Raw genomic sequence first — 17417 nt, 5'->3', positions numbered from 1 at the left:
CCCAAGAGACTACAGAAATGGAAGGACACTACCAACCAAGCTTCTGAGAGTGTCAAATCAAAAAGATCAGAAGGGACAATTGGTATGATGTTCCATGTTCCCAAAATATGATGTTATTTACACTTGAAGCACTTGCCCCTACAGAAGCACTATTTATCAAAGTGTAACGGTACGACAAAATACTAGATTTTCACATGTAATTTTTTAATATGCAATAAAGCCCTTGAGGGTGTCACACAGGTGAGGGTGTGAGGGTGTCACATCTACCCTGTTAAGAATTAAAAGAATAATCTGAGCAGCTCTGCTCCCTGTTTTGCCACCCAACAGCTGTAGTGCTCTGCACAAATTTTACCAGGTCACACGGACAGCCAAGAAGCAGGTGACAAAGTTGTGTGCCACACAGGCTCAGTAAAAATTTCAGCTTAAAAGCTGTTATCTAGGACTGCATTAATAACATTTTCAACTCACAGGGACCTAAAACACTTTGCTTGAACGAAACAAATTGATTTGTACCTTGTAAGTCTGAAGGGACAGCAACTGCATTTACAAGTTAAGTTCCCTTTACTGTAAGTCAACTGCAAAACTCCTATATGACTGACATTATGGTAGTTTATAATTAAGGAGTGGTAATTAGGAAGTACGCCATAAGGGGATCTGTGTTGCACATTATTAACAGATTAAAAATCTTTTAACTTCCCCATCATTTCCTCACCATATCTAAGTATAAAATTTATTTTGAGTAAAATTATGAAGTTGCTCCAGTTTGACACCACACAAGAACATGCAAGTCAAGGCAAATCAAGTTTATTTTCCAGAAGCTGAAGAAACACTCGTGTAATTTTCACATGGCAATATCAGTGCTAAGTGAAATCTAAAAATACCCTTTACTGAAACCAAGGGTAGCTGTTAAACACAATTTAATGAAAGTATAGAAATTTATCTTGTAATTAACTTAGCACTTGGCTTTTAAACTTCCTTTGAATTCCTGTGTAAATCTGTGTGGAAGTTACAAGTACTGGATGAACTCCTTGGATAAATACATAGTTTACAAATTGGCTAAAGAAGTGTTTCTTACTTTTCGAAGTCTTCTTGGATCAATAATGAGATACTTCATAATTATGTTGCAGTGGAAAGAACTATGATTAAATTAGACAGGGAAGACTGGTGAAATCTGAAGACTGGATGTGCTGCATTCAGTGACCCAACTCCCACCAACGTGAACGAGAACAGACCATCCTGAGCAGACAAACAGCAAACATTTGTGGGATCTCTTTGCTTAATTCAAGTGAAGTAGACATTTAGCCTCATAAATAAAAGGTTGAGGTAATTTTTTCATCAACTTCAAGCACACTCTAAATATGAAGTGTTCGGTAACGAGGGAACCTGCACTTTAAGCCCTCTCCCATTTGGCAAAATCTCTTGGCTATTTTTAAACTCAATTTACATCATTTTGATGTATTTGGTTTGTTTTGATCCCACTTCCTCCTCTTAAGGGAAAATTAACAAATATGTGTTACCAAACCCTGTCCTTCCTGACTTTACTGTGGGACCAAGCCCATGTCTCTCAAGAGGGTGCTGATACTCACATCTTAATTTTTCTTCTCAAAACAAGAACTGCTTTCCTACAGAACCCAACTATGCTGAAATGCATAGGTTTGTTTCCCATACATAATTCAATACCTAAGCTCAGTTCTCACTATTTGTTGCTTTTACATAGACAGGGAACCAAAATGTTGCTGCTTAACAAGACTTCTTACATGTATGTCATATTTCAAGCATAGAATTTGTAATGGAAAATACGGTACACTTTTCAAAAGTTTAACACAATTTACACTAAATCAGAACCTTTTTTAAAAGCCCACTTTTTTCCTCCCTATACTCTACCATACAATTTTACCTGAGATGAAATTAATAAAATAAAAACTGTGCCTCTGTATTTTGAAGGACCAAGCATCTACAGAAATGAATCTATTAAATCACTTCCAAAAGCTCACTTGTTTATGCAGCAGTGCACTCTGATAATCCTTTAATACAACTATAGCAGAAATGAAGCTGTTTCCCCTTTCATTTTAGAGACACTGCTGTGACTTTTTATTCCTGATAATTTTCAGATCAGCCTTCCTGCCCCATGCTATACTGTCCTCCTCTAAACTTGAAATTCACCTACTCTTTTAGTTCTGAGATAATCAACTATGACACTTTCATTGTCTGTCACCCACAGCTTGCCAACTCTCCAAGCGTGTGATGGTCCCAGATACAAACTTCTAATCAGTCATTTGAAACTTGTGTAAAATGTGGAAAGCTCTTCTCCTATTGTAGGGAGTAACTTTATCATCTTTTAAATTATTAGTGTTTTAAAAAACTATTTACTAGAAATAGAACATCTTCCTTTTGCAGCATTGTTCTTGAATAAACACGCACAAATATAATTTTTTCTGTTGCTCTCACCTTGACCTCCCAACTCCTCAGCAAAATTCGTATTTCCCTTCTGAATCCTATCATATACAAAGCTGAAAAAACCCATCAATTTCACCAAAGCTTTGCTTGGTAAGATCAAGATAAACAATGGAAAAGAGAAGAAACTTAACATGAGAATGAGACAGAAATCTTTTCCCAATAGTAAAAGGAAATGCAACAGCACCATTTCTATTTTTTAATCTAGAGCTTCTTTTTCCACCATATCCACTGCAGCATACATGCTACTCTTTCAGCAGGATACAGGTCTGCTAAATTCTGATCACACTACTGTTTGTTCCTATAGACTCTGTGCCCTTAAGATACTGAGGCTTAGTATCCTGCATTTACATTTCAGCAGCCTTTTCCAGCTTCACTTCCCACCCCCAAATGTACAGTTTTGCTCTCCTCAACTTTAAATTCTCAAGGAAAAAAACCTCTCATTTGATGAACCAGCTAATCTGCAAACAACTCCTGATGTACAGAACAAAAACCCTAAGCCTGTGAAGCTTCAGGAAGATCATGGGAAGTTATAAAGAAATTAGAAGAGAACACTTTAAGAAATATTTCCAGAAAGCTTCACAGCCTACAGTAGTGTTGAGACTCCAAATACTGAGCTTCCTGCAGCCACCTGGACAGGAGCTGGAGTCTGTCCTCTCTTCTTACTTTGGCTTTTCCATCATCTCAGCAGTTCCATATCAGGCCTCCACCTGTAATGTACTCCTGGACTCTTGCTTTTGAAAATGACAGGCTTTGCCTACGCTTGCTGTCTAACTTTGCCTACTGCTGTCCTAGCAATACTGCAGACAAGAAGCCCAAAGAAAGCCTCCCAGGGCATGGCAGATGGAAGCAGCACAGCAGATCCTGAAGGAGCTCTCCATACCAGCTTGGTAAATACCAACTCATCAGTCCTGCTGCTGAGCTACAACAGCTACAATTGGACCAAACAAGAATTCGGACCACATGAGATTCATTTGCATTAAGAACCACATGCTAAGCTCCAAAGTACAGCAAGCATTAAACCTCAACACAATTCATGGTTGGTTTTTTTTTTTAAATATTGACACTATACAATTTATCTTTCCTCTAGTGTTCAAAGTAGTTTGAATTGGTTTCGCTGAAACTAAGAAAATTAGCCTGAGGAAGAGTTGCAAATAAAACTGTCCATACTTGGCATGGAAAACTTCAGTCCAAACAGTTTAGCAATCTTGTGAGCAGCTGAGAATAAGGTCTTGTGGAGGAAAACTGAAGGCAACCTTAACTATGATGAACTCTGCTTTCAAGTCAGAAACGTACTATGAAATAGGCATCTCGTAGACAACATTATTCACCGGCCACAAATTCAGCAAAACTTGGGAGAAACTAGTTCAGTAATTCTCTGATGAAATCAATGATTCAGACTTTAAAAAGAAGCTGTCACAGCTTCTAGTAGAGCATTTTGCCAAGGGAGTCTTCTAAAACAGGTGTTATTTACTACCTATTAATCCAACTGGGCTGCAGCTCCAACCCTCCAAATCCACATGCTGCTAAAGCAATTGTTTTAACCTGCTAGATTAAACCAAGAGTCAAGACAACAAGGGTATAGAAGCTAAATTTTACAGCCTTCTCAATGGAAGCGTCTTTTTTTCATCAGAACACAACACATATCCCGTGTGCTTTAAAAGAATATTAATCTGTCCTGAACTGTTGGTATGACACCTTTTCAAAAGCACTGAATGATTTTAAGATAGACCGATGTTAAAAAAAAACCTCAAATCTATAGACTGAAGTAATCATCTTTTGATCAGATAGCCTGCAGCAATAACTAATTCCCTTTGTATTTCCTACAGCAACTAACATTAAATTCAGCACCTGCAAAACTACTATGTGACTAAACCAGAAAGCAATGAATATGGAAAAAGAAATCTGATACTAAGCTGGCACACGGAAGATGTGAAAGATTGAAATAGAAAAGTTCATGTGAAGACAGTCAATAGGCTCTATATTTAGGAGTTGCTTTTGATGGAAGTATATTCTAAGACCAAAAATTCAAGTCTACGGATAAAAAGGTCAATTTGTTAAGAATAAAAACCAAAATGTTCCACTCCATAAACTAGAAACAGTTCCTTAATATAGAAAAAAATTCAAACAGCTCATTTTTCATGGAACTGCTACAGCTTTTTCATCTGTTACAGGTTGTTTATTTCTCAAGACTGTAACTTCACTAAAAAGGAAGTTTTGACTACTTCATAGTACGTCCTGCTGGGATTATAGTAAGAGGTAAACATAAATTCCTACTAGAACATCCTCATTCTTCATCTAAATTACAGTTCTCACTTTTAAGGAAAAACTCATCCAAGATGATCACAGTTGCAAGGGATGTTGAATACAAAAGGTGGAGGATGGGGGACTACAAGAGGAAATAACAATGAATCATGAGGGACACAAAAAAACAAGTGCAAATCTGAGAGAGAAAACTGTCCTTTCACTTATAAATATTTATTAGGACTGTAGTAAAAGTAAACCATTCTAAAACTTTGAAGCACACTTTCCCTTGGGGAGCAAAGGCAACTTAATACGACAAGAAAATTCCTCTCAGCTGTTTTTAATGCCACTTATTTATGTCACTCTGAAGCACACACTATGTGACTCAAAACCATTCAAAGTGTGAGGCTTGAACTGATCCTCAGATTTAACAACATGAAAGTTTTACCTATTAGCAAGGTTACCAGGCCTCTCTGCAACATTCCCACAAAAGCTTAGCTTGAACACAGCAACTGGTTTTCAGCCAAAGCCAAGCTCTCTCTCAAGGGTTTAAGTAAAGAAAATAACCACAGTTAACACCTATTTTACACCTTGTATTTGCATGCTGACACTCTCAGCCCCACAGAGATCCCTCTAACTATTATAGCTAGTCCACGGCTGAAAGATTTCTGGACCATTTTCCAATTCTTCTCTTGTGAGGGTAAGAGGCATCAGGAAATGTTTATTCTTTCCAGCTGCAGTTGACAAGTTTGGTACACAAAAGAAAAAAAAAATCTATTTGCTTTACAGCCTGACAAGCCAGACTAACTGTACTAAATAAAAGCAACAAGTAGTGTTTTCTATTCACCACTTTCCACCTGTATTTCTACATGCTGCTTCAACCAAAAGTGACAGAGACAAGCATGCATACATCTACTGGAGTGAGTCAGATCAAGCTCCAAGGTCAAGCTGCATCTCTTTTTCAAAAAATGAAGGTAACTGCCATGTTCTTTTGCAGTCTCTTAAAACAATCTCCTATTGGGACAAAATTATCACTTCTTAAGACTACAAAAATAGCACTCCCTTTGCTAGATTTCTTTAAAAGCAACACTCTCAGAATTGTCCATGAAATTACAAAGTCTGCTGTGTTCCAGCACATTACTTTGGCTGAAGATTCTTAAAATTCCTTTTATTATGCAAACTTAAGGAAACAAAATGAAAAGAAGATGGGGGGGTGATTAAACAATCTTTTTTTCTTTTAAATATAATCACTGTGTCTTCACTATTTCTTATTCAGTTGTTAAATTACATAGCAAAATGGACACTGTCCTGAATAACAATGCTTCAGGAAATCTCCTAAATTACTGAAGAACAAATTACTAAATTATTTTGAGTATCCTGTCATCAGTCAGGTTTTGCTGAGCTTTCACCTTCACAGGATAGAGATCATCACACACAAAGATAAGCTGAATGTTAACCACAACACACAGTCTTACCATCCCTCCTCTCCATCTCACTCCCCCAAAAACACCTCTGAAGGGAAGAGTTCCTGCTACTGGGGACTGTTACCCACCAGTAGAGATGTAATGTAGGAGAAGAAATACATAGCCAAAGCACAGAATTTTGGTAATTCAGAGTACAATTAACTGCAGAAATACGTATTTTTTAGATTATCTGTCTAAAGGCTTTGAAAAAATACAACTCCGAAAGTGTGTCTCACCATCTGAGCTGGCCATTCCAGTGGCAAACAAAACAGCCCCTACAGAAAAGGAAAAATCCCACAACACTCTCTTACCCAAGAAGGTACTTTCTAAAGAGATGGGTAATTTCTGTTTTTCTTCTGGAACATCTCTCCCTCCAGTAAAATAGATGCAAGTGCTTTTAGGCCAGTCTGGCAAACTTACTGGGGACTATTAAAAAACTGTTTATACTTATTTTAGAACACTATCTCTTCAAAGTGATGAAACAAGACAATACCTAGAAACAGGATGAAGCATTTTACAGCAGCATAACACCAAACTGCTTTTTCATCTAAAAATATTCCATTTTCTCCCAATACAGTTTTGAAATACCTCAAGTTTAACATTTATTTGAAGAGGTCAGTAAAAGTAAAAACTTATTCTTATTACTAAGTGTATACTGCATCCATAGGCATCACTAAAATGACTGTACTTTCCTTTTCCAGCCCATCCCTGGGAATCCTGGCTCATGATTCTGTAGATGATACTACACTGGCAGCACCAAAACTATAGCTGAATTCCGTATCAACTTTAAAGAATAAAGCAAGAAGAATCTTCCCAAGACACATGTGATAACAACAAATAGCTGTATTAAACAATCCATTTGTAGAGAGAGCAAGCTTGTTCTAGAACCTTTTTTTGTTTCAGGCACAAGGAAGGCTTAAGAGAGGGAACATTATGAAAAGTAACCATCCCACGTCCACAGCTACGTTCAGAACAAACCTAACATCACAAACCTAAGGGAGAAAAACAGCAAAAGGAATGCTGCTTGACTTTCTGCAAACTAGCTACTTGAGACACTACAGCTCATAAAAGTATATTTTGCCCACAATTTCTGTTCTGAAGTAGGTCTCCAAGGCAAGACTTCACATCTGAATCATGAGCATGAAGACTGAAGGGATTTTCCTTTAAGAACGTCAGGCAATAAGGCAATTCAAACTACTACAAAACCCGGCATAACTGAAGAAATTCCTCTGCTGGTTTATGGCTTCAAATTTCCAAACATCTGAGCTGCTGATGCCATGCAAAATTTCTCTGTGTTACAAGTAAAAAGCTGTAAAACCACACTCACAAAACCACAAGACTTAATAATGTAGAGTTAAAAATTTAATATTAAAGTCCCAGCTCAGCAAAGAATGTAAACTTGGACATTTTGCTGATTTAAGCTGGAATTGCTCCCTGCATAACACACGTATGTTTAACTGTTTGCTGGACCAGGACTCAAACTTTCTGAAGTCTGCCACCTATGTGCAGTATTTACCAAGGGCCTTTACAAAGTCTCAAGTGTGGTTTCTCAAATTCAGCCCTGAAGAAAATGTGTTGTCTCAACAGCATGGGAACACCAGAAGCTGAATCTTGATTTCAAACAAATTATCCAGGTTGTGAATCCCTCAAATCAAAGCAGTGGGCCAAGACAGGACACAACTTCACAGAGGAAGGAAAGTCCAAAACAAGCAGCAAGAACAGCCCTGCTGTTGTTAAAACTAACAGCCAAAACCAGTGCAACAAACATGTTAAAATCAAACAAACAACCCTGCCCTTGTCACTCCCCTGCCTAAGCTTATTTCTAGTCAATAACATTTCTGCTAAGAGCCAGATTTATGATTCATGTACATCTGTCACTCAAAGAGCAGGAAAACGTGACAGCCTTGAAATACTAGACATGATTGTAAATGCCATAAAATCAAACTGAAAAAAAACCAAAAAAACTTAGTACCTAGGAATATTTTAAAGTTTGCTATGTCTTATTCAGATTTGGATATTTGCTGCAAATCAGATTTTTTTTCCACTATCATATGATGCAGCTTCAAAAGCCTTAAGACTTTAAAGCCAGTGGAAGCAAAATTAACATGCTAGGTCACGTTAAGGTAATCGCTCTCCCTTATTTTCCAAGTTCCTGACAAATGCTTTAATAACAAGTTTTATATTCCCTCCCCAACATATCCTTTTCATAAATTTAAAAATATACAGAAACGTACTCTGATGTTCAAAGATGTAGAAGGCTGCAATGAATTGCGCCTCATTTCTGTGACCTAACGAACTGAGCCTTCTCAAATTTTAGCTGCGGCACAGGGGATAAAACCTTCACTGACTATTTTCTGTTTCAGCAATGCCAGCACCCAGAGTTTTCATTCACTTGAGAGTGTCTCCACACAGCACTGTGCTGGAGGAAGTCTCCGAGGCAACTCCAGGAGAGCAACAAAACGTCGTTCCACTCTGTCCGAGAGCGGTGCGAAAGCACGGAGCACCGAACGCGAACTCCCTCCGGTAACTCGGGATGTCACGCCGCGGGCAGAGAGCTCCTCTTCCCAAAACCCCCCGTGGGAGGAGCCACCGCTCGCTCCCAGGCTTTAGCGCTCAACTGCCTGCGCCCCTCAGCACAACTTATGGTCTACATTTTCCTCAATAAGACCCTAAAACACACGCGAAACAGCCAGAAAAGGGGGGGGCGGAGAGTTAGTGGAGTCAGCGCCCGGGACAGCGGCGCTGGTTTGTGCGAGCAGAGGAGGAATTCCTGCCGCGGGTCCCTACCTGGAAAGCACCGGGAGCAGGGGAGGACACGGCTAAAGGGCAGAGGGCGCGGGGCAGGGGCCAAGCCGGGGCAGGCGGTGTGGGCAGCGGCACCTGCAGCCGGAGGGGAGGGCGGGAGGGCAGGCTCGTACCTTTGAGCTGGGGCAGCGGCGAGAGCTCCACCGGGCTGCCCTGGCTGCGGAACTGCGAGGAGCCCTGCGAGCGCTTCTGTCTCTGCGCCTTGCGCACCGATTTCCGTGTGAAGCCATCCACCTTCTCCGCGGCAGAGATGGCCGCCGACATGGCTGGACGGCGGGGCGGCTCTCCACGAGCATATATTGTACCGGAGGGAGAAGCGGGCAGGCAAAAAACAAAGGGGCTTAAAAAAAAAAACCAACAAAAAAACCCCAAAAACAAAAACCAGCAACGAAAAACACCACCAAAAACGAAGTCCTGGCTGCCCTCACACACCGCACCGACGAGGAGAGGAGCGGAGCGGGCTCTGCCGGGCGCTGGGGAGGCTCCTCGGTCGCTCCTCAGTTCCTGCTTCCCTCGCCGTTTCCTCCCCGCGCGGAGCCGGCGAGGGAGCGGAAGAGGGGAGGAGGAGGAGGAAAGGGAAAACAAACAAACAAACCGAAAGACAACTTTGCCCGGCGGGGCGGGGGCGGGCGAGCGCCAAACTTTCCCTCCCTGGGTCCCGCTGTCCTCAGGGCAGGCGCGGCGCGACCCGCCGCGGGACGGGCTCGGCGGCGCCGCTGCCCCGCTCTTGCTTCTTTCGCTCCGCGTCCCCTTCAGTCGATCCCGCTGTCATCGGCCGGACTCGCCCCTGAGCTTCAGCCGCTCGCCTCCACGCGCCCCTTGTCCGCCTTCAGCCGCCGCCGGGCGCTCCCCGCGCCTCCGCCGTCATGCCGCCCGGTCGCGCTCCGCTGGGGGCCGCCGCGCGTGCCGCCGCCAGAACCGCGGAACCGCCGGGCAGCGGCCGCGCAACTTGGCGGAGCGAGCGGAGTTGAGCGGGGGGAGGGGCGGGGCGGGGGCGGTGGCAGCGGCCGCGGTTGGCGGCGACAGGTGATTGACGGCCCGGGACGACCAATGGAAGGAGAGGAGCGCGGAACGCCGTCCGCTCCGCCCGCGGAGGCCAGGGGAGAACGCGGGAGCTGGGCCGCGCGCCGGGGAGCGGATGATTGACAGACTGCTGCTCCAACCGGACGCGGGGGAGGCGGGGCGGGCGGGGTTTCCCGGCGGGGGGAAGGGGAAGGGGAAAGGGAAGGGGAAAGGGAAGGGGAAGGGGCGGGATGGCGGGCGGGGCGCGCGCCCGCCAATCCCGCGGCGGGGAGGGAAGCGGTACGGCGGGCGCGGCGGGTCCCGCTCCCGGGGAGCACCCGGGGGTGCCGCTCGCAGGGACACCGCCGAAAGGGTGTTGGACCGGGAGCCGAGAGCGCCGGGAGTGGCGGCAGCGCGCCGTGCGCTCCCAAGCGCATCTCCGTGCCATCTCCCCAGTGCTCCCGGCTATTTTTTTTTTGCCCACCCTCCCGACGCCTCAGCGCTTTCTGTCTCCTTTCCGGCTCCGCTGGACTCGGCTGTGTGTCGGTCGGCGCGGCCGCGGTGTTTTTCCCGGCTCGCAGCGAGCCGCGGGCTCGTGTCGCGGGCTGGAGGCGCGGCGGTGCCCGAGCCGAGCACGTGCCGGGCTTCCCGGCGTGGCTGCGCGCAGGAGCCGGTCCCGCTGCTCTGCGCGCGTTCGGCGGCTCGGGCTGCAGCCTGGCCGCGGGAAAGGAGATGGGCGACAGCCGCAGCACGCAGAAGTCGTGCACACACGACTGTGTGTGCGCTACGGGGCTGCGCTGAAGCCTGACTTGCGCCGTCCCATTTCCATATCCAGTTCCCCCCTTCCCCCGTTCGGAACTGTTAACACGTGGGATGCCTTACCTTGTAGCCATTCACGTAGAGCTAAGTCTTAAGCGCGTCAGCACATTTCTTTTTACTATATGGGTTTGGATACCAGTTCAGCAAATAAGTATTTGTAGTATTTTAAGCGCACGCTCAAGTTTCAGTAGCTGTGGTAGGGCATAAATACAGTAAGATCACCATAAATGTTTGTAAAATGCCTTCATGACATGAGTTGGACTTTAATCTTTGAGTGTATAAACCATAAATCAAAAGCCAAATGATTATAGCTTTATGTGAATATAAAAGACTAAGAGTGTGGGAGCCTGTTTGGTAGAAACTGATCTCTCTGTTTCCTTCTGTCTCTTTTCCGTTCCTCTGTCAACACAGTCTGTGACTTGTGCACTTCTCATCTTCTTCGCTTTTGGTAAAATAATCTTTAGTAGAGAGACGGAGTATGGGCCATTCACTTAAGAGTTGGACTCAGTTATCCTTGTGGGTCTTTTCTGGCTCAGAATATTCTATGACGCCTCTCTGCTGAGCTGAGCTCAGAGAATCCTTTTCTATACACTTTAGATTCAATTCTGGGTAGAACGTATCTAGAAATTATAGGGTACTAGTGTAATATACTTTTATCATTCTTGTAGGTGTTGTGGACTTTAATTTCTTTATATTACAAAATCCATTTTGCAGACAACATAGCAGTCTTTAGGCACTTGTCCTTTAAACTGCCAGCTCCTGTATTGATTGCAGTAAAGGAAATCCTTGCATTCCTTACCTGGTTACTTCTCACTTCATTTCAAGGCCCACAGCTCTTATTGAGAGATCACTGGGGCCAAGCCCCTGTATCAGTGTGTTCCTCTGTTCCTGCCTGCCCTCCAACAGCTGTCATTTTCTTCTGCACCCATTTTTAGAAACTGACACTGCCCAGCATGTCCTGGGTACTGTTTATTGGCAACTCAAGCCTTGCTGCCAGGTCCCAGGGTAAAAGAGTCTACCTTAGAGGTTCATCAGTATTTCACAGTTTGTTAAGGAAGCTTTATACCAGTTCTAGTTAAGGTAAAAATGGTTTTTTTTTCTGAGGTTTAAAATGTTTTCCCCAAGGTTGTTTAGGCTTAGAAGTGCTGTTTGAAAATGTGCTGTAAAAAATCTGTTGGCAGTTGAAATTTGTGACACCAAGACCTCCTTGCAATGATGGGATTTTCATATTGACTACACTGAAAGATATTTTCAGACTGCATCTATGTGTATCATTTGTACAAGAAACATTGGTGAAATCTGTGTCAGCTATACAAAACAAAACATTTATTCTCTCAAGTAAATGAGAAGTACTTATAGCCATTGAGTTTTCTTTTGCCTTTTAATATAACTCTTCTGTTTCAGAAAAGAATGAGCAGCATCTCTGGTGACCAGCTGCGGTTTCCCAAACAGAAATGATAATGTTTGCTTTAAGTTACACTTGAAGTCAGTGGAATTACATCAATGTATGAAATCACTGGAACATACAGGCCTGCTGGACTGGGGTATTTGGAGATAAAAAATGAAAGCAAGAGCTGTGAGTGGCAGTCTGAAATAACTGTGTTTGAGAGGGCTGGAGAATGCCCTTCCCCGCTTTCTGCTTCCTACACAGCTGTCAGAGCTGCTCTGAGTCAGCTTCTGAAGCCCCTGGTTTTCAGAGTGTATTTAAAGGCACACAGGGACGATGCCAGGTTACAACTGCTGGCTCCACATTCAATTCATCAAAGTCTGCGGTGTCCACAGAGAATGTTGTGAATAGTCATTTTATGCCAAGTTATTCCCACTCCTAAATCAGGGCCCTCAATATGCACTGAGGCCTTGATTCTGCAAAACCTCTCGCGTGTCTCTGTCTTGAAGGCTCATTATCATTCATGATCATTATTCAGAATGGAGGAGCAACATTCTGGAGCAGATTTTACTGAAAGTCGCATTTACAGTTCTTTTCATTTGGGCACAGACACTTATTTCCTGCACTTTCCTATCATCTTTTTACCCAGAAGAGAAACCTTTGGAAAGGTGAACAAAAACATGACGCATCATTAACTTGCAGAATCCTGGCCAAGTTGGCTTGTGAACCTGATGCTTCAACTACCAGGTTGCTACCAGATTTTTGCGGCAGGGAGTTGCCTGGCTGCCAGCAGATGAGGAGTTAACTACAGCTCTGCTTTCCCATTCATCTATATGGATGCTTGGAGGCCAAGCTGCCAGAATCTAGCTGTCTCTGAGACAGTGGGAGGAATGTTTTTGTAAAGAGGATGCCCTAAGTGGGTGAACTCCCAGCCAAAAAAGTTTGTGGAGAAAATTTTATTTCTCTCTGAAAATGAAAAGCCCTGTTGACTGCAATTGTGCTTATGTTTACTACTGCACAACCCCAACAGTTTTTCAGGGTATTTCATAGAATCATAGAATGTCCTGGCTTGGAAGGGACCTTAAAGATCGTCTTGTTCCAAACCCCTTGCCATGGGAAAGGACACCTTCCACTAGACCAGGTTGCCCAAAGCCCCATCCAACCTGGCTTTGAGTTCTTCCAGAGGTGAGGCATCTACAGCTTCTCTGGGCAACCTGTTCCAGTGCCTCACCACCTTTACAGTCATGAATTTCTTCCTAATATGTGATCTAAATCTACCCTTTTTGAGTTTAAAGCCATTGTCCCTTGTCCTGTCGCTAGTAAGTCCCCCTTGTCCTGTCCCTTCTAGTAAGTCCCTCTCCAGCTCTCTTGTAGACCCCCTTTAGATATAGGAAGTGCTCTAATGTCTCCCTGGAATCTTCTCCTTTCCAGGCTGAACAACTCCAACTCACTCAGCCTTTCTGCAAATGAGAGGGGCTTAGTCCTAGGTTAAAATACTTCCTGGACTAATGCCCCAGTCAAACCAAGTGAGATATTCACTTAGTTCAAGATAAATTGTATGTTTACATGTTCTGTACTCAATGTTGGGTAGTAGATGTCTAGCACAAGTGTTCCCAAGTCTTCTGCTTGATAAATCCTTGAATAATACAGCATTAGTTATCTCAGGGCCATCTGTCACCTTCCTCCCAGAGCAGAATTTGAAATTCAGGGATTGGAATTCAGAGGTTAGTTGACAAGATCTTCTTTGTAAGGGTCCTGAGTTTGACTTCCTTCAGTATACCTATGAGTACGTCATTACAGTTTGTGGTGGGTTTAGTGTTGGTCAAATGCCCAGGTACCCTCTACATTTACTCATCCCCTGCTTGAGATAGGATTAGGAGGAAGGTAAAGCAGTCTCAAAACTTTAAAAGTATATAAAGGAAACTTTATTAACAGCAACTAAAAGAAAGAATAATAATAATCAGAATAAAACCTTTAGAACACTTCTCTTTCCCCTACAACCTTTTCTTTCCCACTAACAATGCACAGAAACAATTCAGTCAGTTTATTACTTCTAGAACAGTCTTTCTTGCTCCCTAAGTTCACTTAGGGAGAGGAGTCCCTCTTGTCAATTTATGGAGACTTCTCCACAAGAAAACAGTTCTCTCGTGGTTTTTAGTTTCCACGAACAGCAGCCACCTGGAAATCTGCAATCATGAAGTCTCTCCCTGTTTTCACAGCTTTTCTCACAGCTGTGTTTATGGGCCATGTCAACTTACGGGGTACTATTTTAAGGATGAACTGTTTTAAGAACAAAGGTTCTCTTTGTCTGTCTCTGAGATCATCTTCATCTCTGGGAACAGAGGTCTTCCTCTTTCTCTGGGGACAAAGGGTCTTCATCACTCTTCTCTTTCTGTTCAAACTTCTCATGCGATCACAGCTACTTCAACATCTGGTTACTTTAGCATAAATGCCTTTGCTCATATCTACAATTTGTACCCTTCATCCCCCATACTTTTCAATGGGTTACAGGGAAAAAGAGTCTAATATATCATTTACATTCTTCTCCATAGTTTTATGAGAAGATTTCAGCCCCAAGATCAAGGAATCTCCTCATCCCTCCCACCTGGGACTTCTTTCTTCACTGACCATGGTGTCTTTATGTTGTTCCTCTACATGTCCTCACTCTGTCCTTTTCTCTCACTTGAGAGAGGATTGATGTCTGTGGGTCTCATCTGTGCACTAAAAGAATTAGTATCTCAGTGGGGCCTGCAGATGGTTATGTGACCCCTGCTGGGTGGCAATGCAGTCTCAATGATGGATTTCAGGCCATGCTGGGGACTGTGTTAGAATCTCAAGGGGCCTGGAGTCCCCTGCGGTGCCAGGACAGCCCTTTGGCAGCTATTCATGGAGGCATGTCCAGCTTTCTCAGTGGTTTAACAGTTTGTAAATTCTCAAAGCTAATTACTGATTCGTTTTTTTGTCAGACATGGAGGAAAGTGGTGGCAGCTTCTCTTAGAAAGGCACTCCTGTGAATGGCTGCAATGCAAAGCCAGCACACTGGAGCTGCATGCAAAGATCTTACCGCACTCACGGCACTCGCAGGGCTTCCCTTAGTGGTGCCTCCGTTGGTGTCTGGTCAAGGCTGAGATGTGCCTGAACCTTTTCCCACCCTCGGGACACCCATAGGGTCTCTCCCCGGTGTGGATGCGCTGGTGGGTGATGAGGTGGGAGTTCTGCTTGAAGCCCTTCCCGCAGTCAGGGCAGTGGAAGGGCCTCTCCTCTGTGTGAATCCGCTGGTGCAGGAGGAGGTTGGCCCTACTCTGAAACCTCTTCCTGCATTTGTCACACTCATAGGGCCTCTCCCCAGTATGGCTCCTCAGGGGCACAGTCAGGTGGCAGAGCCTCCTGAAACTTTTCTGACACTCCCCACACTTGTAGGGCCGTTCCCCGGTGTGGGTCCTCATGTGAACAATTAGGTAGGAGATCTGGCTGAAGCTCTTCCCACACTCCTCACACGTGTAGGGCCGTTCCCCAGTATGGACTCTCCAGTGGCAGGTCAGGGAGGATCTCTTGCTGAAGCTCTTCCCACATTTCCAGCAGTTATGGGACTTCTCATTGTGAAGCTGCTCATGAACTGCCAGCTCCAAGTTCTGACCGCCTCTCCTGCCACCTCCCCAGCCTGGAATGGGTTGATCCTCTTCAGATCCCAACAATCTGCAGCCATTCCTTGTGTGGGATCTCTGGGGCTTTTCCTCTCTGTAAGATTCTTGCACCATCGAGCCTCTCAAAATGGCCTCTTCCACGAGGTTCTGCTGCAGGGATTTGTCCTTCCTGGTCTCCATTCTCAATTCCTTCCAGAGCCAGAATCCAACCTGGCACACTGCTGGTCAGGGTGTTGGAAGCAGTCCTATTAAATGGTGGCTGCAGTCCTCCTGGAGTGGCAGGTGTGGTACTTTTGAAGCAGTGATCCTGTAGAAGGGTGTAGGTTTCCTCTGAAGGTCCAGTGGTGGTGTAGATGGATCTGGTCTTCCTCTGGGAATCCAGTGGAAAAAGGCTGACTGTGGTGTTCCAAGTCTCAGATTATATCCAGGTGGGAATGCTTGGCTCCTCCCTCTTGGTGGAGCTTCTCACAATGGGATGATGTAATTTGTCAGTGAGATTTAATGGCCCACTAACAGAAGCTATCTCCCCCAGGGAGAATGGGTTGTGGAAGAGATAAAGAAAACTGCCCATTTAACAGAAGATAACTGCCTCAACCTCTGACAAATAGGAATAGAATACACACCCCCACCTACATCTAGTAACCTCAGACACAGTCTTTCCAGGCAAAACTATGTGTATGGGCATATGCAGGCAATAGGTTGTTAAAACTAGCTCTGATTCTTGTTGTGATTTCAGAAACCTTTGAATTGAGTCTTCTGTCAGACAATCCAGTGCGATTGTGTTGCAAATAAAAAATGCATTTTAAGAATTTTGTATGCACAAGCAAAAACGTACTGCTTATTGTAACTGATAGTCCAATGAAAATGTATCCCAATTTAACTCCTTAATTCTGCCTGTGTCTTGAGCTGTCATTTCGGGTGTAAACAGTGCTGTCTGAGAATTCAACAGCAATCTTTCTGGCTCAGTAAGATGCAAAGCATCCCTTAGGGACATAGGTTTACAACTAAGCTTTCAAAGTCAGTTAGCATCTTTGCCATAATGATATTTCCTTTGCAAGAATCTACAGAACATGAGCATATGTGTATTAATTAATCTGTTCTCTGTGCTGAAAATTTATTTGCATTTTATATATGTAAAATTGATTACCATCTTCAGCAAGAGGAGTGGATTCATAGTATTTTTAAATGTAACAAATGGCACCTGTATTCACTGAAATGCAGAAATGACACCAAGCCCCACCAACCAGCTGCCACTGCCAGCGACAAAAAACACTGTAGCTTTTCCACTACCACTTCCTACATTTGTCTGTGGCAAATCAGACCCTCATAAATGCCCATAAGCACTATCTTCAGCTTCAAAGATTGTTCAACACAGCGTTTAGGAAATAAGAGGGAACTACTTCTAGTATGAAATACTTGCATGTAAAAAAGAGCACCTGGAAGCCCGAGTTCTTTCAAAAGTAATTCCTAATGCTCAGTGAAGGGAATTAAACAAACAGCAAGGTTTATTCTGTCAGCTTCTTAGCAGGCTAACAAGAATTACTGCATGCTAAGAATCAGCTGCCTGGAAACTTAATGAATGTGGCAGCCAGGAAAGTA

The 17417-nt window shown here is 43.9% G+C and overlaps 2 protein-coding genes across 2 annotated transcripts in view; both read right to left on the bottom strand.

The window, feature by feature from the left end:
* Nucleotides 1–9313, bottom strand: part of PPP2R5A (protein phosphatase 2 regulatory subunit B'alpha) — a 41682-nt gene extending 32369 nt beyond the window's left edge. Inside the window, exon 1 of the mRNA XM_038130927.1 lies at nt 9080–9313. Within this exon, the coding sequence (XP_037986855.1) occupies nt 9080–9230 (151 nt within the window). The 5' untranslated portion in view covers nt 9231–9313. The remainder of the gene's footprint in view (nt 1–9079) is intronic.
* Nucleotides 9314–15266: 5953 nt separating this feature from the next.
* Nucleotides 15267–15998, bottom strand: LOC119699125 (gastrula zinc finger protein XlCGF49.1-like). The gene has a single exon (XM_038132170.1). The coding sequence runs from the start codon at nt 15996–15998 to the stop codon at nt 15267–15269; it is 732 nt and encodes a 243-aa protein (XP_037988098.1).
* Nucleotides 15999–17417: the final 1419 nt, after the last annotated feature.

Source organism: Motacilla alba, chromosome 3 (genome assembly GCF_015832195.1).
Source record: "Motacilla alba alba isolate MOTALB_02 chromosome 3, Motacilla_alba_V1.0_pri, whole genome shotgun sequence".
Classification (NCBI taxonomy): Eukaryota; Metazoa; Chordata; class Aves; order Passeriformes; family Motacillidae; genus Motacilla; species Motacilla alba.
Note: the sequence above shows the minus strand (reverse complement) of the source record. Positions and strands in the feature narration are given on the sequence as shown.

Bases quoted from the DNA above. Each gene is read 5' to 3' on its own strand.
- LOC119699125 (XM_038132170.1), bottom strand. From the start codon at position 15,998: ATGGAGACCAGGAAGGACAAATCCCTGCAGCAGAACCTCGTGGAAGAG.